The 21,435-nt window shown below is 60.4% G+C and overlaps 1 protein-coding gene across 2 annotated transcripts; it reads left to right on the top strand.

Annotated features, from left to right (window-relative positions):
- Positions 1 to 2,986: 2,986 nt before the first annotated feature.
- LOC117976201 (uncharacterized) lies at positions 2,987 to 16,282 on the top strand. Of its 2 annotated transcripts, none has more exons than XR_004666797.1 (4): positions 2,987 to 3,358; positions 14,338 to 14,546; positions 15,182 to 15,599; positions 16,042 to 16,282. XR_004666797.1 is itself a non-coding variant. In XM_034939869.1 (4 exons), exons 1-4 carry the CDS (start codon positions 3,274 to 3,276, stop codon positions 16,147 to 16,149), a joined length of 954 nt encoding a protein of 317 aa, XP_034795760.1. In that variant the 5' UTR covers positions 2,987 to 3,273; the 3' UTR covers positions 16,150 to 16,282. The 2 variants fall into 2 exon arrangements, 1 of the variants encoding a protein (XP_034795760.1); XM_034939869.1 differs by having other exon boundaries at positions 15,048 to 15,599.
- Positions 16,283 to 21,435: the final 5,153 nt, after the last annotated feature.

The following is a 21,435-nucleotide window of genomic DNA, read 5'->3' as shown; positions in this document are numbered from 1 at the left end:
TCATTGGATTAGAGCCCAGCCTAAATCTAGGCTGATTTCATCTCGAATTTCTTAACTAATTACAGTCCCCAACATGGCCACATTCTGAGGTTTGGATGGGCCTGAATCTGGGGGACTCTATTCAACGCTCCACACAGTGGGAGGGGGTCTCCTGGTTTGTAACAGGAAGTGCGTAAGGAATGGGAATCCGTCTGATGGCCACGGTGGAGCACTGGTCTATTCTCCGTTCACACCAGGATGCTGAGGATGGCGTGTGAATGCTGGGAGGACGTTAACTGGGCCTAGGAGGCCTGGCAGCCTTCTCCCTCCGCCCCCTTCTGAGCTGAGCACTGCAGTACCAGGCTGGGGACAGGGCTCCAGGGACAGGAGCCATGCATTTGGCCTGGATGGAGGCTGCGGGGTCAAGTGCGCCAGCGGTGGCTGCTGGTAGAGTGCTCTGTGAATCCATTATTGATACACACGCACGAACAGTAACCACTCTTTTAAATCTTGGCTGAACCAAGCAGGGGGTGAATGAACAAACTAATAAATAACCATGGTAACGACCTGCCTCCCCCACCCCTGCCCCAGTGGCCTTTGATCTCATTATTCCAGACGCCCGCTTGGAGACGGTGGGCAGGTGAACTTTGCAAACACTCACTGAGGTCTTTGCATTTTTATGGCTTCTGCTGGCCATGCCGGGGCGTCTTTGTGGGCATGGGGAGGGATGTGCATTTCAACACGCAGGGATCTGCCTCCTGCCAGAGCATCACCCACAGCCCCCGCCCTTCCGGGGAGCTGAGGCTGAGGGCTGCTGTGTCTGTGAGCCAGGGGTGGGAGGGAGCTGCCTGGGTAGGGGCATTTGGGCATCTGGGTAGAGATAACCTCTGTGACCATCTCAGGGGTGGGCTGGGCCCTGCCTGGACTCCTGGGGTTAGGCTCCCCCACTCCCAGCCTCCCAGCACCCCAGCCTCCCAGCCTCCCAGCCTCCCAGTGCCCCGGCCTCCCAGCACCCCAGTCTCCCAGCCTTCCAGCTCCCCGGCCTCCCAGCCTCCCAGCGCCCCAGCCTCCCAGCCTCCTAGCGCCCTAGCCTCCCAGCCTCCCAGCCTCCCAGTGCCCCGACCTCCCAGCCTCTCAGCCTCCCAGCACCCCGGCAGAGCCACCGTTTCAATATACATCTTTGTTTGTGGGCAGGACGTGTCTCCGACCAGGGCTTCCCGAGAACTTGGCTTTTCCTGACACAATTATTGCCACCACAGGGACTCATTTTCAGTGTGGCCAACACTGACCCAGCTGGTCCCCTCCCCATCGTCCATGTCCACAGCTACGAGGACGGCTCCACTCCCAGGCCCAGGACCTGCGGCAGCACTGGACGCCTCCGGGCCCTGCCCAGCGTCTTCCTGAAGATCCTCCTGGGAGCCACCCTGTGCCCCATTCCCCTGTGGCTGGCCCTGCGGACCCCACCCAGCACCTCTGCTGCCAGCCAGACATGACTTTCCTGGCTCATGTGATGCTGGTGTGGGACCTTCTGTGCTGTGGGCTGAGGATGGGGGTCGGGGAAGGAGAGGGTGAGGAAGGGGCGGGGAGGTGGGGGCGGGGAAGAAGAGGGCTCTTGGTACAGAATTTCCAGCTCTGACTCATCCCACTTTAGGCTATTTCCCAGATGAGACCCATTCCCCACCCTCACACCCGGCCAGTGCACCCCTCACTCAGGAGCCCCTCATCCCTCAGCCCTGAACCCGAGTGAACCACGATCACACACTCCCACGAATGCCCATGCCATGCTCAGGGCCACACTAGGTGCCCCGTAAATGTGCACCCCTGTGGGTGCAGCTCTGGGCCAGAGAAAGCGTGTGGGCAGCCCCTCCCCTAACCCACTGCTCCAGTCCCTGCTTGGAGAGGGCAGTGCCGAGGGCAGGGCACTCTGCGTGGGAGGGGAGCAGGGCTGGCCTCTCTTTGGAGCTTGCTTCTGTGGCCCCTGGAGGTCGGTGGTGACCCTAGCCCCCTGTGTGCCCCTAGGGAGGGGGACTCACCCTCCAGGAGAGCCCTGCCTGCTCCCTTGGGCTGTAGGGCTGGCTGAGGCCCAGCTCTCACTGAGGTCTCAGGAAGCTGGTGGACAGCTTGTCCCCATTGTCTGTGCTCCGGACAAGCCAGCCCAGTGCTGGGTGACAGACGTGGAGATGCCGGGTGTGGAACGGCCAATGGAGGGGGAGAAGGTGCCCTCCACCACCGGTGGCCCCATCCCACGCGTGCACGCACCAGCAGGCATGTATTGAGCGCAGCTGCACGCTCAGTCTGTGGTCTGGCACCAGGTGCCTGTGTTCTGGGCTGTCACATGCCCCACAGTGAGGGGAGCTGAGGGCCCTTCTGTGTGTGAAGGAGTCGCAGGGCCCAGGGCAGAGGGTCCCCCGTCTTCTGGGCAGACCAGAGAAGGCTCTGGAGACCAGGCGGCATTTAGGGAGAAACTGAGGAGGGAGCAGGAGGATGAGTGTCCCTCAGGAGGGACGGGGGTGGGGGTGGGGGGCAAAGAAGCAGGGGTGGGGCCACGCAGCCCAGCTGGGGAGTGGGAAGGGCCTGGTGTGGGCGGGCGTGGCTGCCTAGGCATCATGCACGGGGGCCTTCACCCTCCAGGGCTGCTTGGCCAGTGGTGCTGGGCTAGGCCCGTGAAAAGGGCAGGTCGGGTGAGCAGAGGTGGCTGCTCTGGCCCCCTGGGAGGTGAGAGGGCACGTGCCTGTGTCAGGGCAGGAGAAGGAAACCTGTTTAGTTTTGCTGAATCATGGTTTCACCACAAAGCCAGCCCCCTGCCTGGTCCTTGCATCCTGAGGCATGGCATATTGGTGATCTATGCTGCGTATGGCACCACCACACACCACACAGCACAAGCAGATGGCAGACACCCACTCATCACCTCACGGGTTCCCTGGCCCAGAGCCGGCTGTGTTCTCGTCTGAGGGCTCCACGAGGGAGGGACCCATTTCCAGGCTCATCCCAGCAGCGGGCAGAAATATTTCCTTGTGGTTATGGGACTGAGGTCCCATGTTCTCGGGGCTGTCAATCCGGAGCCACTCTTGGCTCCTAGGGGCCCCCACCGTCCTCTGCCCTGGAGGCGTCTCTGCTGGGCAGCTTGCTTCCTCCGGGCAGCAGGAGACTGTACCACTCCAGCCGTCGGAGACGTGTCTTCATAACATGTGAGCAAGGGAGTGACTCGCCTGCCACCTGTATCATACGCTGCTGGTCGGATGCAAATCTCAGGGCAGGTGGTCACACAGGGGGGTGACTTGGGGTCACCTTGGCATGTGCCTGCCACTCCCAGGAGCACCCCCAGACATCAAGCTTTGGGAAACTCTGCCAGGATCTGGGAGGCAGCCGCCAGTGCTGTGTGAGTGGGGAGCATGGTCACAGGGTGGGGGCGGGACTGGAAGTGGCCATGGGGATGGACACAGAAGAGCCACCCCCAGGCTCCCAGGGCCCCGAGGACACAGCAGGAGCTTCATCTACACGGGTGGGGGACGGCGGCTTGGGGCCTTGATTCAGGTGCTGGGGCCCCTTCTGTCCCTGTCCCTGCCCTGAGGACTGTTGGGGTCAACCCTGGCTGAGTGTGGACATTGCTGGTTCAGCGGATACCCTGAGTGCCGAGGCCAGGTAGGCCGCTGGGGCTCAGGGGGACAGGCTGGCTGAGGACGCTGGGGGTCACGAGTCCGTGGTGGGCTTTGGAGCCAGCCTGGGTGGGGCTCCAGGTGGGGACAGAGGAGGCTCTGGGTCTGGGCTCTGGGGCCCCCACTGGAAGAGGCCAAGGACATCAGAACTGACGGGAGGAGCAGGAAGGGGTGGCCGGGGACTGAGGGAGGTGGGGAAGTCGGGGCCCCAAAGCCAAGGGTGGGGGCCGAGCTGTGGGGAGCTGGGGCCTGTGACCCATGCTTGGTGGGGATGACCAAGCAGCAGACAGAGAATGGCCTGGAGATTTCGGAGGGAGGCGCCTAACCCTGCAGCACAGTTCCAGGCAGGAGTATTTCTGGGTGAGGCAGTTCTGGGGTGGAAGGAGGTGGGGGGAGGTGGGGGGGAGTTCCGGGGAGGTGGGATGAGGTGGAGGGAGGTGGGGGGAGGTGAAGGGTGGTGGAACGAGGTTGGGGGGAGGTGGAGGGTGGTGGGGGGAGGTGGAGGGTGGTGGGGGGAGGTGGAGGGTGGTGGAGGGAGGTGGAAGGTGGTAGAGGAAGGTGGAGGGAGGTGGGGGGAGGTGGAGAGGGTAGAGGAGGGTGGGGAGACCCTGTGTGTGAGGGGATGGGAGGCACCTGGGCCTGGGGGATGGGGAGCTCATGGCAGGGGCTGGAAGGGCACCGGCCCCTGTTCTGCAGACCCGCTCCACTCCAGGGAGTTCCTAAGCCCCATTCTCTCTTTTTTCTGCCTCCACCCTCTGGCCAGCACACGTGGCTCTGGGCACAGTGACCCCTCACACTGGGGAGTGCTTCCCACACTTGTACCAGCCAGAGGGTGCCTGTGATGGCCCCATTTGGAAGTCAGGACCCGGGCACACCGGCTGCCCTGGCAGATAGCTGTCTGACACACGATGGGTCAGGGCCCGGGTCTGGGGTCCTGGCTTCCTGCCTGTGGGTCCCACGGGGGGCCGGGGCAGAGGATGGCTATGGTGAGGCTGCTGCCTGGCATCTGAAATGTATCGTCACCAGCAAAGACCCGATGGGACGGCCCATCCTGGAGGACACAGACCGAGCAGATGGCCCCGCCCACCCTCACTCTCCTGTCTCCCTCCTGGAGCCTTGAGGCTGAGGATCGCACCTGTCACCCCCTGCTGAGCCTGATCCTCCCAGGGGTGTGGATAAGTTTCCCGTTGATGCTGCAACAAAGACAATCATTGTGGCTTAAAATAACACACACTAATTTATTGTGGCTTAGAATAACACACACTGATGGGTTGTTGCGGCTTAAAACAATACACATTGATTCTCTCGTGCTCTGGGGGCTGGAAGCCTAAAGTCCAGGTGTTCAGGTCCAGGCTCCCTCTGAAGGCTCTGGGAGAGGATCCTCCTGCCTCTTCCAGGCCCTGGTAGCTTCAGGCAGTTCTTGGCTGTGGCCGCCTCACTCCCACCACTTCCTCCAGCATCACTGGGCTGTCTTCCCTCTGTGGGGGTCTCTGTGCCTCTGTTTTCTTCTTATAAGGACACCAGTCACACCAGTAGGGCCCACCCTACTCCAATACAACTTCATCTGAAGCAATTATGTCTACAATGACCCAGCTTCCAAGTAAGGCCGCGTCCCCAGGTCCTGAGGGTTAGGACTCCAGCACACCTTTTGGGGACATTATTCAACACCCATGGGGCACTTCCCTGCCCTAAGCGGCCTCCACATGGGTCCCAAGGTATTCCCCCCACCCCCTCCACAAAGAGGAAGCCGCAGGAGGGAGGGCTGTTGAGGCAGAGAGTGCCTGAGGAGGCTCACGGGCCCGGCCCTGGGGCCAGACGGGAGGCAGGGTCCCCGGGGCTGGGTGTCGGTGCCCTCACGCCCCGGGGCATCTATGGAGAGGGTGACCCTCCATGAGAGCGAGTTCTCCCTCTTCTCCCACTGGAGTGGCCAGATTAAGCCAAGTAAAGTGCAGGAACCCAGTTAAACGTGAGCTTCAGATCAACAAGGACTCCTGTTTGGGATGTTCTAGATCCTGCACGGGGCATACTCAGCCCGAGGAGGCGGCTCCTGTGGCTCTGGCTTCGCTGGTGCCTGCACCCTCTGTTTCATCCGGCGGTGCTGCTTGGATCCCTGCGGCTCCGTTCTGGCCACTCTGCATCCACTCAGGGATGAGAGAAGCTGGGCCCGGGATGAGAGCCCCTGGCGGCTGCAGCTCTGCACCCCTTCCCGGAAGGGTCAGGGGGCAGCAGCTGCATTTCCTTTCTGCTCCAGGGCTGGGAAGTGGGTTCCAGGGGAGGGTCTGGTGGTATGGGGCCAGGGCTGGCACAGCCCTGGGGGCTGGGAGGCTCTGCACCTGGCACAGCGGCCTCGGGGGCTCAGAACCGGAGCCAGCCAGGGCCTCTGCCCCTGCCTCTGCCACTTGGGGTGGGGATGCCTCACCCCACTGCACGGCTTAAAGCAAGAAGTGAGGAGGGAAAGGCTGGGCAGTCAGAGGGCCCCGGGATGGCTGTCAAGCCAACGGAGGGCGGGCCTGGAGGGGGTCGCTTGTCTGGTGGACCTGTGAGCTGGCCCAGGCCCCCCTCCCTGGGCCACCAGCTGCCCTGGCTCAGAGGCCAAGCATGGGTGGGTCCGGGGGCAGCCCACCCACCAGCCAGCCCAGTGGGGCCTCAGCGCAGGCGCCATGAAAACGCCTCGGCCGTTGCCGAGGGGACCTGAGCCGAGCTGGGTTCCTGAAGCCATTGCATTTGATCCATGGAGCCCAGAACGTCTCCGGGAGAGAAATATGGAAGCAATTATTGTGAGGGCCGTCGTTTGAGTAATTCCCAGAGAGACACCAGGGCCGGCGCTTGCGAAGGCTGGTGCACAGCGCCCTAATGAAGCAATTAAGGCAGGGATCCTCCGACTTTGATCTTGATGGGGTAATTTTTACAAAAACATCACGGAGTGATAGATACCCATAACTCAGAGTCCTTAATTGTACTTAATTTGTTTGGAATACGAATGTGCATTTCATTAAACCCCAGCTCAGCCCGCACGCTTCAAGCAGGGCTGTCAAGGAAAATTAAGACCCAGTTTGCTTTCAAAGTTACTGGTTTTTATCAGGCAAGGACAGCGGTCTTCAAACAGAAGGTTATGGATAATTAGGCCGAGAGCTACAGCCCAAGAAAGTGGAGAGACGGCACCGCTCCAGGAGCGGGTGGGGAGGGGATCCCTCCGGGCAGACGGGCAGCAGGGCCCTGTCCCATGCAGACCCCAGGCTCAAGGAATGGGGGCTTGGCCGGAGGTGGACCTGTCCACATCTGCATCTGCCCACACAAAGGCTGCAGGAGTCCCGCCCTCAGAGTCCCCTCGCCTGGGAACTGCTCCTCTGTCCTGCTGGCCTCTGATGAATTTTGGCCACAGGGACACACATGAGACACAGATCTTCACTCTGGAAGGGCTGGAACAGTCCAGCCCACGCTTCTGTTAAAGAGGGGAAACTGAGGCACAGAGGGAGGGGCTGGCCTTGCCCGTGGTCACTCAGGAAGTTCCTGTGCAGAGCGATGGCCTCCCTGTCCAGCAGCTTTGCTGCCTGGCCCTCGTCAGTTCTCACCTGGGGGGTGTCATCTGCTCTGCCTGGATGTGCAGGCCCTGGCCATCAGCAGGTCTCTGGGGAAGTGTTGGGGGCATGGGGTGATTCGGAGCACAGGCAGCTCCAGCCAGCGATCTTGAACGTCTCCCCTGGCTGAGGGGCAGAGGAGAGGGGAGAGGACGCAGCCCACCCCATCCCGCCCACTCCACCCCACCCCGCCCACTCCACCCCACCCCACCCTGCTCCAGGGCCTGGACGCCTGGAGACAGTGAGGTTTGCCTAGGGACCTGGAGGGTTAGGGTCCCCACCCTGTCAGGGAACCCCAGGCCTGTCCTTGGGGGAGCAGTCTCCTGTGGGGCAGTGGGTGAGGGGCCAGTTTCATGCAGGAGAGAGCAGGACAACCTCTCCTTTCTCATCTGAGAGTTACAGCTCACAGACACACAGACAAGTACCTACATATGCATGCACGTGACATGTGACACACACAGCACTTGGCAGTGTACACAGGCAGATATACACACATGCACAGATGCATACAAAACACACATAGCACACACCCCAGCAGGCATGCACATATGTACGCACGCCACATCCACACATGGGCACAGGTACACCCACCCACAGATGCACAGACATGACTCATGGATACACAAGCGCAAACCCACACATGCATGCGCACACAACATATATGATACACATGTGCACACACATGCACACACCTGCCTGCACATGTGCACACGTTTGCACACGATGCACCTGCATGTACACACGTGCACCCCCATGCGCCTGGGGACCTAGTGGGCTCGGCGGTCGTTCACTCTTCTGGTCTGGAGGTGGCCTGGGTGTCAGCCTGTGACCTTAACAGCTTTCTCTCCACACCGTCCACCAGTCAGAGACCCCTCCCCTGACCCAGGCCGGCCCTGTTGCAAGGAGGCTCGCTGCAGTGGGGGTCTCCATGATGAAGTCGCTGTGGCAAGGCCTGGGCTGGGTGGCTGGGTCCTGCCCAACTCTGACTTTCCCATCCTAGGCAGCGAGGACCCCTTCGTGCTACTCTCCCCAGCAATCAGTGGTCTGCAGCCCAGCAGCAGACTCCAGCCCCCCCAAGCCCTGGGTCTCGGCCCCGTGCTGGCCATGGGAAGGGACGGTTCCTAGCCACCAGGTGGTCATCCCTTGGTCACAGCCTAGCCTGGCCCTGGCAGGGTCTGCAAATCCAGCCCCAGCGGCTGCTCCACCATGAGCTTCCCCGGGCCTTGGCTCACCTCCGGTGCCACACAGGGACAACCTCTCTTGTCTCAATGAGACCCTTATCAATAGTACAACCCCTGGGTTTGCCAATGTCTGTCCCTTTCAGGTGTGAGGAGGTTAAAAACTTGTTCAGGGTACCCAGGTAGCAACGGGACAAATCACTGTATCTCGGGACCCCGGGGCCCCAGCCAGGGTTGTTTTCAGGAGATGCGGCCTCAGCGGAAGGGACCTTTTTTTCTAGAGGGGGCCCAGGCCTCCCCAGGCCAAGGGTCCTTGCTTGGCTGGAGGCGTCTCTGCTGCTTTGCCTGGTGGGGAGGGCCCCAGTCTGAGTGTGCCACCCTCCGGAGGGCGTCTCCTCTGAGTGAGTGCTGGCTGAGTGATGTGGGCGCCGTCCTCACAGGGCTGCTTCCCTTGCGCGTGTGCCGGCTGCCTCGAGGCGCTGGCTCTCGGGACCTAACCTTGGTCAGACGGGGTGGCAAATCTTCCTTCTCTGTCCTCCCCACCCTGACCTCCCCACCCTGCCTCCCCACCCTGACCTCCTTCCTGGGGCACGTGTGCACCGGCTGTGAGGGTACACGTGGCGGTGAACGCTGGGGCCACACCTGGCAACTTGCAGACAGACTGAAAACCGCAGAGTGTGGCGGTGCCGCCAGCTTTCCTGGGTTGTGCTCAGCCTGGCACGGATGCGGCGAGGACGTCCTGGGGCCACCGCCACCAAGTACCACGGGTGCAGGGGCTTGAACCATAGATGTTTATTCCCTCACAGCTCTGGAGGCTGGAGGTCTGAGATCAAGGCAAGAGCAGGGCTGGTTCCTTCCAGAGGCCCAGAGGGCAAATCCATCCCAGGCCTCTGCTGCCTGCGGCTGTGTGGTACATTCCTCGCTGCTCCTCAGCTCCCGGGAGTGCTGCCCAGTCTCTGGCTCCGGCTTCACGGGGCGCCTCTCTGCCTGTGTATCTGTGTCCACACTCTCCCTTTGTGTAAGGACACCCCTCACGGTGGACGAGGGGCCCCCCACTCCAGTGTGGCCTCACCTCCATTGTTCTGTCAAATGAACATTTATTCCCAAGTCAGGTCACACTCCGAGGTCCTGGGCTGAGAAGTGCAACTTATGAATTTCGTGGGACACAGTTCAGCCCACATGGGTCCCCCACAGGCTGAGTGAGCTGACGTGGTGGGGGCGAGGGGCTGGGGCCGTGGCTGGCATGGGGTCACTGCTGCGTCCTGCTTAGTGACAGACAGTTCTGCCTCTGCAGGCGTCATTTTGGCTCCTGACTGCAATGTGTGGGGAAATCTGGCTGCTTCTGGCAGGCACTTGCCTCGGCCTGTCGGTGCCCAGCAGAGCTGCTGTCTATGTGGCCGCTTGAGTCCCCGGAACTCTGACCCGGCCAGGGTCCAGCAGGAGCACTGGTCACACTGAGTGTTTCCACAGAGGGGACTTGATGAGGGCATTGGGTTCAGGAGCCGCGGCTGCCCGCAGGGCATGAGGGCACCTGAGGGTAGCCCAGGGCTGGTGAGTGAGGGAAGCTGGGAGCAGGCTGGGGCCGTAGGTTCCAGACACTCAGAGGAGAGCCCCACAGAGCAGGAGTCCCCCTTCAGAGCTGGGGTGCTGCTAGAGAGGGCACAATGGGGCTGGCTCAATGGGGTCCCCAGAGAGGCTGGAGGCCAGAACCACCTGCAGCCTCCAGGACTGAGTGCCACTGCTTGGGGAAGAGCTGGCAGGGGTGGCTAGGCCAAGTCCTCCTCAGCGCTCACTTCCCAGCTGGCCCAGGGCCCCGGTGAGCAGAACCTCACCAGGGTTCTGGTGAGGCAAGGGAGCGGGCAAGGGAGAAAGAATCTGTTGGGTCCTTGCCCGCATCTCAAAGTGTGGCAGGGCAGGCTGGGAGCTGAGAGGCCCCAGGAAAATGCTGGGCACAGTCACCCTTCGGGGAGCCTGCATTAGTGCATGCCTGTTACATGCGTGGCAGTTTCCAGACAGTGACGGTGGTGGCCCGGGGATGCTGCTGCTGGACAAGGCTGGATGGCCTGTTGTGAAAAGAAACAGCCGCCACCCTCCTGTAAAAGGAGGAGAAGCCCCACAGCCATGAGAGCGACTGCCCAGTCACAGGCGTGGGATGCGTCTCGGGCAGGGTGAGCTCCTCTTCTAGGTCAGTGTGAGATCATCTGGCTGGTCTGTAGCACATACAATACATTGTCAAGCTGACCACTGTTAACTGTCCATTTATGAAATAATAATGGGAGAGAGAAGGGGAGGAAGAAGGGAATTGGCACACACACGCGCACACACACATGCACACACGTACACACATTACACACGCACACATGCACACACATTGCACACGCACACACATGCACACACATTACTCATGCACACACGTACATACATGCACACACGTACATACATTACACATGCACACATGTACACACATTATACATGCACACACATACATGCAAACACGTGCACTCGTGCACATGTACACGCATTACACATGCACACAAGTACATACATGCACACACATAAACATGCACACATGCACACACATTACACATGCTCATACATGCACACACATACACATGCACACATGCACACACATTACACACGCTGACGCATGCACACATGTACACATTACACACGTGCATACATGCACACATGTACACATGCACACACGCACACACACAAACATGTACACACATTGCCCATGCACACACATGCACACATGCAAACACACATGCACGTATGCACACATGTGCACACATTACACATGCACACATGTACACACATGTGCACATATGTACACACGCACACACGTACACACATTACACATGCACACACATGCACAATGCACACACATGCACACATGTACATACAGTACACATGCATACACATGCACACACGGACATACATGCACACATACACACATGCACACATGTATGCACATTGCACATGCACACGTACACACATTACACGTGCACCCACACATGCACACACACATGCACTCGTGCACATGTACACACATTACACATGCGTGCATATATGTACACACACACCTGCATATGGACGCACATACACGTTTCTCTGTGGTCTTGGTTTCTGCAGCTGGTCATGTGCTGCCGTCCATATTCATGGGAACATCTTTCTTTTACCCTCGTTCGCTGTTTCGTTTGCCCTCTCTCAGCCTCTCAGCTGGTCAAGGTTTGTTCCCTGGTGGGGGAACCTGAGTTACTGTCACCAAAGGGGCTGAGTCCTCAGTGGCCCTGCTTGTTCCTTTACTTCTGTGGTTTTGGTGGCTACAGCCTATTAATCGTCACACGGCAATACTCAGAGGTGCCCGGAGATGCCCTGGGCTGCTGCTCATGCTCCTCCATGGCAACATCCCCCGGTCCCCCTCAGCAGGGGCTTCGTCACCCTGGCTGGCACAGGAGCTTGTGGTTTACCTGTGGATTTGGAGCAGGCAGATCCCAGCAGCCCAGTGTCCACACTGACTTCCAGCTCTGCGGACCTGCTGTTGTGTCACCAGTGGAAGCGTTCTGCCGAAGACCAAGACATCTAAACCAGCACAGTCCAAAGTCCTAGGGACAGGAAGTCAGTGTTCCAGGAGTGGGTCGGCAGGTGTGAGTGACAGGAGCCCCTTCTGCATCCAACCAATGTTGGGACCCGGGTATGTTGGGACCTCGGTATGCTGGGACCTGGGTATGTTGGCTGCAGAATGGCACAGTGGCTTGTTTAAAACATAAATTACACCTGAAGATAGAAACCCAGACTTTCAGGGAGTGCTTGTCCAACGGGCACCATAACTAGGTCTTCACTAGGCCAGCAGTGGGGTGGGGAATGCAGTGGACCAAAGATTGGCAAGGGTGCCTGTGAGCCATCGCCGAGAGGCTCTTTGAGTTGACTTCCATGGCCGGAAACAGTACGGAGCTGAGTGCTGCCTTGGCAAGAGAGGCAAGAGGCAGGTGCACAGGGTGGAGCCGTTGGAGCAGGGAGGCAAGTCCAACCCAGACAGGACTCCCTGAAGTCCCCTCCATGGTGCCCCTGTGATGTCAGGGGCCCAAGGTCATCCGCCAGGCACCTGTGAGTGAGTGGCACAAAGTCCCAGGAAAAGCTGCTGCCGGGGGCCCCAGTGGTGGTTTCTGCTTGGGCACATGGGGTATGCGGGTCCCACAACTGTACTGGCCGCCAGGTTCATCTTGTCCAGGAGAGACCATGTTTCTGAGCCATGTGTGGTCTCTAGAGTATGGGCTGCCACCACAAAGCACCACAAACCAGGTGGCTTAGAACTGACTGCAGGAATGTCTCTAGTCTGGAAGCCAGAAGTCCAAAATCAAGGTAGGGGCAGGGCCATCTCCCTCCAAAGACCCTCCCAGTCCCCGGTGGCTCCTCACTGGTTCCCTCAGCCTGTAGCTGCGTCACCCCACATCTGCCTCTGTCATCACAGGACACTCTGCCCATGTGTCTGTCTCCATGCAGCATTTTCCCAGTCGCACTGACTTAGAAACCACCCCAAGAACCTCAGCTTAACTTGATTAGATCTGCAAAGACTCTATTTCCAGGCCTGGTGCCATGGCTCACACCTGTAATCCTAACACTTTGGGAGGCTAAAATGTGTGGATCATTTGAAGTCAAGAGTTTGAGACCAGCCTGGCCAACAAGATGAAACCCCATCTCTACTAAAAATACAAAAATTAGCCGGGTGTGGTGGTGGGTGCCTGTAATCCCAGCTACCCAGGAGGCTGAGGCAGGAGAATCCCTTGAACCCAGGAGGCAGAGGTTGCAGTGAGCTGAGATTGCATCATTGCACTCCAGCCTGGGCGACAGAGAAAGACTCCGTTCCCCCCTGCAAAACAAACAAACAAACAAAACTACCCTATTTCCAAATAAGGTCCCGTTCACAGGTACTGGGAGTTGGGACATGAACATATCCTTTTGGGGTCACAACTCAACGCATGACAAACCCCATCCCTGCCATCCTGGCCACTTTGGGTGGGACCCCTGAGCAAGCATGGGGTAGCAGACCCCAGAGAGAGGACAAGGGCCCTCCCCAGAGTGCGGCTCTGCCTGGATTCCTACAGCATCCCCTGCAGCGGACGGCCTTGGTGCCCTCACGTCTGCCATCCCCGAGCCCTCGCAGAGGGCCATCCGCACACCCTGCCCTCCACCTCCCTGTCTACTGGCCTCCAGTCCCGCTCTTTCCAGGCCCCAATCATGCCAGGGCCATCAACTTGTCTCCCGAACTGGGAGATGTGTATCTCCGCCTCTGCCTGTTTCTCCGTCCAGACAAAGTGGACAACAAAACAGATCATGGCCGGGAGCTTCGCCTCCCCCATTGCTTCCCTCCCGCTCCCTTCTCAGGACTCTGGGTTAGAGCCGTGATTCTGCCACAGCCGACTTCCATCAACAGAAAACAGTCACGACCAGTATGTGAACCAAGCCTGAGTTTTTGTCTTTGGTCCAAGGTGGGCGAAGCTGTATTGTGCGGGATGAGGAGAGGGTGTATGTGAAGGGGGTTGTGGGGCAGTGCCAGCCGCCTCGCCACTCCTCTTGCTTCTGCCTCTCTCAGCCCTCATGGGCCGTCCCTTGGGACCGTGGGTTGCTGCCACCAGGCTCATCCTTATGGCCTCCTGGCTCAGACAGTGCCTGGCTGGTGAGGAGTGCTCAGGTTGGACAGCCACGGTTGTCTTGTGGTCAGCCGTTGGGTCTGGGCTCTTCTCAGAAAGAGAGCATGGGGCTTTGGGGGAGAGCACTGCTCTCAGCCCTGGGTGTCTGTACCCCGTTCTTCCCCCTGTAGCTTCTCCAAGGTTCCACACAGCAGGTATATCTGCCATGAAGACCTCTGACGTCGCAGAGGCCAGCAAAGCAGCTCAGGGTCCGAGATCCAAGGAGGCCCCCAGATGCTGTTTCTCTTTCTAGGCGCAGGCAGCAGATGGCACGGTGACGTCAGGCCATGGCGGCAGAACCCTCAGCTGCGTGTTGGGTCCCTACATGTCAAGGGTTTATTGCCTGGTCTCTGGCGCATGTGTCTTCTACGAAGTCAGACAAGATGCTTGCTGCTTTCTGACCATCAGGACCAACTGATGTCATCAGCAGGGACACCAGTGCTGTGGCCCTGGGACCTCCAGGTGAGCAAGATCCCTGTAGAGGTCATGGGAGGGGTGATGAGGAGGGTGAAGCGGGCTCTGGGCCTGGCTGTGCAGGTGAACCCTCACCTGTGCCAGGTGCAAGCTCCTGCTCCAGGATCCCAGGAAGCCATGTTCCCAGTGGCCAGTCCTGTGCCTTCTCCCAGGGGACCCCCTCCCTCAGTGGAGATTCCATGGTTGGAAAAGCGTCAGTGGCTGGGTCCCCTGTGTGAAGTCGAGAATAATCCCCAGCAGTGGTTCTCAGCTGGGGGTGGGGGGTGGGTGGACATTGGGCAGCGCCCAGAGACATTTATGGTTGTCACATTCGGGGGATGCCACAGGCTTCCAGTAGGGGAAGGCCAGAGAAGCTGCCAACACCTTGTGAAGACCAGGTTGGCCCTACCACAAAGGGTCATCATCTGGCCCCAAAGTCTAAAGTGTTGAGATTGTGCAACGCTCGTCCAGGGTCACTTTGTGAGATCCGTCTGCCTCCTTCCTGCACAGGCCACCGTGCCAGGAATCCCTGCACCTGCTGCTCTGGGCCCAGCCTCAGCCTTGTCACAGGGTGCTGCTCTGGCTTTCCTCTCCTGGGTGAGAGAAGCTCCAGGGGCGTCTGCTATCTCTCCCCACCCCAACAGGTGTCATTCTCTGGGTTTGGGGCCAACGTGGGGATTCTCCCAATGGCCAGCTGTGTCCAGTCCAATCATGCATTCCGGGACTGTGGACGTGACTCAGGCCACAGAGCTCACGTGGAAGTGGACGTGGCCACAGGTGTTGCTGTCCTCTGGACTGCAGGCCGCACGGGGCTCTGGGTCCCCAGGAAGCAGATCGGCACAGAGCCTGCTCTCAGATGGCCCGGCTGGATCCCTGCTGTCGAGCACAGCCTGCTGCAGACCTGGTTGGGGCTGGTGCAGGGGAAGCATCCAAGTTCCTCGTTGTGAGTGTGTAGGGGACCTTCCTGAGGGCTCCAGGACCCTGGGAAGAGCAGCCTGGCTGGTGCAGAAGCTGAGGAAGCGGCTGAGACTCCTTGTGGTGACGCCACAAGTGAAGCTTCTGGTGAGCAGACACGGAGGAGACCTGCCCTGTAGGTCGATCTCCACTTCACTAGGCCTTCCATCTGATGGATCCCAGAGACCCTGATCAATCAGCCACAACTAAAGAGCATGTCGAGCTAAACCTCCCAATGATCACTCCGTCCCCACTGCCCATGACAGCTCTTGTCCTCAACTGGCCAGCAGCAGTGAAACCCCACCTGGCCACCGCCACTCCCTAACCTGTCATTCTCACTAGGCCCAGGGGCCCACCCTAGGGACTGCGGTCAGCTGCAAATGCCTCCACCTCGCCCCTCGCCAAGATAACCCTCCTAAGCCCTGGAGCCCTGATAGTTACCTGATACTGCGAGGTCCACGCAGGGGTGATAATGTGCAGGATCCTGAGATGGGGGGATATCTGGACGACCCTGGAGGGCCCTAAATTCCATCACAAGTGTCCTCATCAGAGAGTCGCAGAGGAGACGTGGCCACACCCTGAGGAGACCCGTGTGGGACGGGGTGGTGATTGGAAGATGCTGGTCTTGAAGACCGGAGCGAGGCATCCACAAACCTAGGAATGTTGGTGCCCCCGGAAGCTGGGAGAGGTCGGGAAGGATTCCGTACTGGAGCTTCCAGAGGGAGCGCCCTGATTTCCACCCAGTGAGGCTGACTTTGGACTTCCTGCTTTCGTGAGTGTGAGATAGTAAATGTGTGTTGTTTTAAGCCCCCTGGTCTGTGGTGATTTGTCTCCGCATCCCCGGGAAACGAATCCAAGGAGGCCTCTCTCTGCCTTGTCCCAGCCTCCGGAGCACAGCCTCAGTGGAGTTTGTGAGAGGCCAGGCCTCTGTCACAGACGGATTCACTCTCTGAGCCCAGGGAAAGGCGTGCTTGGGCCCTCTCCTGGGTGCAGTGTGGAGTCGGGCCCTTTCCTGGGTGCAGTGCGGAGTCGGGCCCTCTTGTGGGTGCAGTGTGGAATGGGGCCCTCTCCTGGGTGCAGTGTGGAGTGGGGTCCTCTCCTGGGTGCAGTGTGGAGTGGGGCCCTCTCCTGGGTGCGATGTGGAGTGGGGCCCCTCCTGGGTGCGGTGTGCAGTGGGGCCTCTCCTGGGTGCGATGTGGAGTGGGGCCCCTCCTGGGTGCAGTGTGGAGTGGGGCCCTCTCCTGGGTGCAGTGTGGAGTGGGGCCCTCTCCTGGGTGCGATGTGGAGTGGGGCCCCTCCTGGGTGCGGTGTGGAGTCGGGCCCTCTCCTGGGTGCAGTGTGGAGTGGGGCCCTCTCCTGGGTGCGATGTGGAGTGGGGCCCCTCCTGGGTGCGGTGTGCAGTGGGGCCTCTCCTGGGTGCGGTGTGGAGTCGGGCCCTCTCCTGGGTGCGGTGTGGAGTCGGGCCCTCTCCTGGGTGCGGTGTGGAGTCGGGCCCTCTCCTGGGTGCGGTGTGCAGTGGGCCCTCTCCTGGGTGCGGTGTGCAGTCGGGCCCTCTCCTGGGTGCAGTGTGGAGTCGGGCCCTCTCCTGGGTGCGGTGTGGAGTCGGGCCCTCTCCTGGGTGCAGTGTGGAGTCGGGCCCTCTTGTGGGTGCAGTGTGGAGTCGGGCCCTCTTGTGGGTGCAGTGTGGAGTCGGGCCCTCTTGTGGGTGCAGTGTGGAGTCGGGCCCTCTTGTGGGTGCAGTGTGGAGTGGGGCCCTCTCCTGGGTGCGGTGTGGAGTCGGGCCCTCTCCTGGGTGCAGTGCGGAGTCGGGCCCTCTTGTGGGTGCAGTGTGGAGTCGGGCCCTCTTGTGGGTGCAGTGTGGAATGGGGCCCTCTCCTGGGTGCAGTGTGCAGTGGGGCCTCTCCTGGGTGCGATGTGGAGTGGGGCCCCTCCTGGGTGTGGTGTGGAGTCGGGCCCTGTCCTGCATGCGGTGTGCAGTGGGCCCTCTCCTGGGTGCAGTGTGGAGTCGGGCCCTCTCCTGGGTGCGGTGTGCAGTGGGCCCTCTCCTGGGTGCCGTGTGCAGTGGGGCCTCTCCTGGGTGCAGTGTGGACGTGGGTGCAGTGTGGAGTGAGATGTCCATGGTAAGTGAGCCCCATTGGCCCCTCCCTGGGCCTCCGGTGGCCTCTTCTCTGTTGGGTTAGGGACGTTCTGGCGTCACAATAAACGGGACTCTTAGTCACTGTGAGTCGGGGCCTGTCACTGACCAGCCAGACTTGGTGAGCGCCCCAGCTCCTTCAGCCGACACTGCAAGTCCACCGTCTCTGGTAGGTGAACCCCTAGCAGGGACTTAGCCCAGATCAGCCTTGCATCCGATCCCTGGTATGAGACCCCAGACATCACCCCTCACATGATTTGCCCAAGATATTTGCCACAAAGCCTAACATGGCTTTTGGCCTCCGAGCCACCTTCTCCTGGGCTAGACGTCCCCTGTCCCTAGAGCACGCGCTGACTCCTCATGGGCGCCGAGGAAGCGGGTGGTGCGTCTGGATCTTAAGAAGGGCAGGAGGCCCTCCACGCGGCAGAGCAAGCGCCCGGACCAGGCTGTTGCAGGGTCTCCCAGGAGCGAAGCCTGGTTTCCCAGACCCAGGCAGAGGACTCTCCTCTGGCAAGTGAGCTGCAGAGAGGCCCAGGAGGTCAAGACTTCCATTCCTGTGTCCCTGCCCCAAGGTCCAAGGCCCTGGACCTTCGGGAAGGACGCCCGATGTCCCCCGAAGAGCCTCGACACATATGAGGGGCCTCCACTCCGCGCTTCCGTTGTCGGCTCAATTACATCCAGGGTTCGTTTTCAGTGAAGTCATCCCTGAGGCTAAACGAAATGAGATTATTTCAGGGCCACCACCGCAGGTCTCTGCTATGACTGTAGCAGGAACGAGTCACAGCTCCCTGCAAGTTCTCAGGGCAGAGGAAGTCGGCTCTCCCCGTTCTCTGCAGCTGCCATTGCAAAATACAGTCTTGGTCAAGTGCAGCCCCCACGGGGTCCCCAAGGCACTTTACTTCAAAAGAAACTCAATCACGATCCCGCACAGTGACAGTTCCGTTGACTGCGATGTCACTGCACAGCTCCGACAGCCAGCGTCCGGTTTTTCCTTGGTAGAAAGCACAGTGCTGCTTTCAGGGCAACGGCAGCCCCCACCGTCCTGGAATTCCCGCTGCAATGGCTGCTTCCGGGGACTAGCTCCCAGGACGAATATCAGCCAGCATCCAGCCGGGGACTGGAAACCACCTTGGGTGCTTCCACCGAGGGAGCCCAACCCCAACCCCAGAATGGCTGCCTGGGCCTTGGAGGGTGAATGCAGGAAGCAGCCTCCACTCAGGGCTGGGAGGGTGGTGGAGGTGAGGTTGTCCCGGTCCAGAGGCTTAGGGAGGGGCTGCAGGGTGGAGATGCAGACAGAGGCAGGGGCACCGGGAGGATAGTGTGGAGACCCAGGGAGGCAGAGGAGATGGCCTCGCCCCCGCCTCCTGTCCACGCTGTCCAGAGAGAGGGGTGGGCACAGATGCCGAGGCCCTGCCCACCCAACACCCGGCCGCCTGGCCTTGGCGCCCGCAGTGCCTCAGTGCTCCTGATCAGTAGCGGAAGGGATGCCCTGGGGAGGGAGGGCTGAGCTCCCAGGGCAGAGACGCACACTCGGGACTTCTAGGTGCTGCGAGGATGAGGTCAGTTACACCTGCAGGTACATGGGGAAGCTCTTTTGCTTGTTCACGGGTGGAAACGCCACACAGAGGGGCAGCAGTCTCCATGCTGGGCCAGCTTGTTTCCAAACCATTATCCCTGATCAGGGCCTTGGGGACCAAGACGGGGGATCCTTGTTTGGGCTCTGTTAACAGAACTCCCAGCCTCCTCCGCCCATCCCATCCTCCTTCCCTCCCTCCCATCCTTCCTCGTTCCTTCCTTTCTTCGTTCGTCAGGTCAGGAGGTCGGCTGGGGCCTGGCTTTCCCACCTGCACAACGGGAGATGGGAATGCCCGTCTCCCGCTCTGATGGCCAATGTTGAGGACCCCATGACAGGCAAGGGCCCCGAGAGCTCCTGGGAGGGTCTGGTGTTCTGACAAGTCAGCCACAGCCCTGGCTGGGCATGAATATTTAGGGCAGCCCACGAGGGTGGGAAACAGGGCAGCCCCGCCCCGCCCTGTCCTGCCCGGCCGGCCAGGAGTGTCCACTTGGGATTTGGTGCCAGCCAGGGCTGTAGCCCACCGTGCTGCTCACCCATTGGCCAGGCACCCGTAAGCTCCACACCAAGGGTGGGTGGGCGGGCAGGTGGGTGGCAGGGCTGTGGAAGCTAGTGAGTGCCAGGCCTGCTCCTCGGTGCCTCGGACCCGCGGGCCTCCGGCTGCACCTGGCCCCGCGTCCCTGGGGCGCTGACCTCAGGGTTTCTCCCTGCAGCTTCACCTTCACAGATCAGCAGTGTTGGAGGGTTGGGTTTACCCCTCACCTCCCTACCCACTCAGGTGCAGGAGGGCCGGGCTGATGCCTCCCAGGAAGGCCCAGCTCCTCACGGAGGGTGGCCCTCCCCTGTGGCCACCGGGGACCCTCTGTGCTCCAGCCCTCCAGGCCCAGCGGTCAGGACATCATAAGGAATGCTGTGGCTGGGGCTTCGAGAATCCGGTCCCCCACCAGCTCCTCTGACCCGCCTGCGCCTCTGCACCAGGCCCTTCTGCTGCTTCCCCTCCAGGGCTGTGGCCCCTCACGGGGGGTTTGTAGACGTACCCAGGGCCCAGCTGACCTGCCAGGGCCAGTGCCCTTTCCTCCCGATGGCAGCTCACTGGCAAGGTCTGGAGGAGGCTGGTCCCAGTGCCCACAGAGGACCCTCAATAGGGCGGGGCAGGGCAGTGCCACCTGCCTGGAGCCGGGCACCCCCACCCTCCTGGGAGCCGTGGTGCTGGAGGATGAGGACAGTCCTGCCTCTGAAAAGCCGTGGCCCTGAACCCACAGCAGGGATGGGAGTGCCCGATTCAGACGCTGTCTGCCGTCTGCACTTGGGGCAAACTCTCCTGTCCCTGAGAGGCTTACCTGGCTGCAGGGAGGGAGGGGCCCAGCCGTGCGGGGATGTTTATCTCTGCAGAGGGGCTCTCCTGGGCAACAGCCCCCTCGCGCTGTAATTCAAGGGATTTTCCTCGCGTGTCATTTTTAATAGATGTGATTACGGTTTGGAGTCTGATATTCTGGTAATTATCTTCCTGGGCTTAATCCCCGTGCCCTCATAATGCCATTAGGGACTCGACATGAGAGTCTTAAAACAGTGATTATTTATCGCGCGTGCCTTCAGCTCAGAGCAATCCTGACCGCGTTCCGCTGCTTCCGGGAGCGAGGGTGGGGCTCTCGGGCGCTCAGACGGCCTCTCCCGCGGCAGCTTTGCTAACTGCTACTCGAGCTTTGATGCGCGGCCAAGATGGAATCAGGGGTCAGACCTCAGCTGTGAGAGCTGCAGCCTCCAGTCCCAGCTGCTTGGGGACAGAGCTGTGTCCAGCCAGGCCTTGTCCCCAGTCCCCCAGGGCCGCCTGTGTGCAGTTCCCGCCAGCGTCCCTCAGGGGCCTCTGGACAGCAGGGGGATCAGGAGCAGGGTTTCCGTTCCTGTCCCACCAGGGCCCTGGTGTGTGACCTTCGCTGAGCTGCTTTTCCTGCTCGTCTGTAAAATGGACACAGTAAAAAGACCTGCCTCAAAACTAAAATGCATATTCCTCAGTGAAAGGAGCCAGTCTGAAAACGCCGCTCACCGTGAGATTCCAGCTCAAGGGCATTCTGGAGAAGGTGGAACTCTGGAGGCGGCCAGAAGATGAGAGGGTGCCAGGGACTCAGGGGAGGGAGGGAGGAAGGCACAGGTGGAGCAGGGAGATCTCCAGGGCGTGGGCTCCTCCGCAGGACCCCGCAGTGGTGGATCCACGCCATCACACGCCTGTCCACACCCAC

Source organism: Pan paniscus, chromosome 1 (genome assembly GCF_029289425.2).
Source record: "Pan paniscus chromosome 1, NHGRI_mPanPan1-v2.0_pri, whole genome shotgun sequence".
Taxonomy (NCBI): domain Eukaryota; kingdom Metazoa; phylum Chordata; class Mammalia; order Primates; family Hominidae; genus Pan; species Pan paniscus.
The sequence above is the reverse complement of the archived record's forward strand: the minus strand, read 5'-3'. Positions and strand labels throughout refer to the sequence as shown.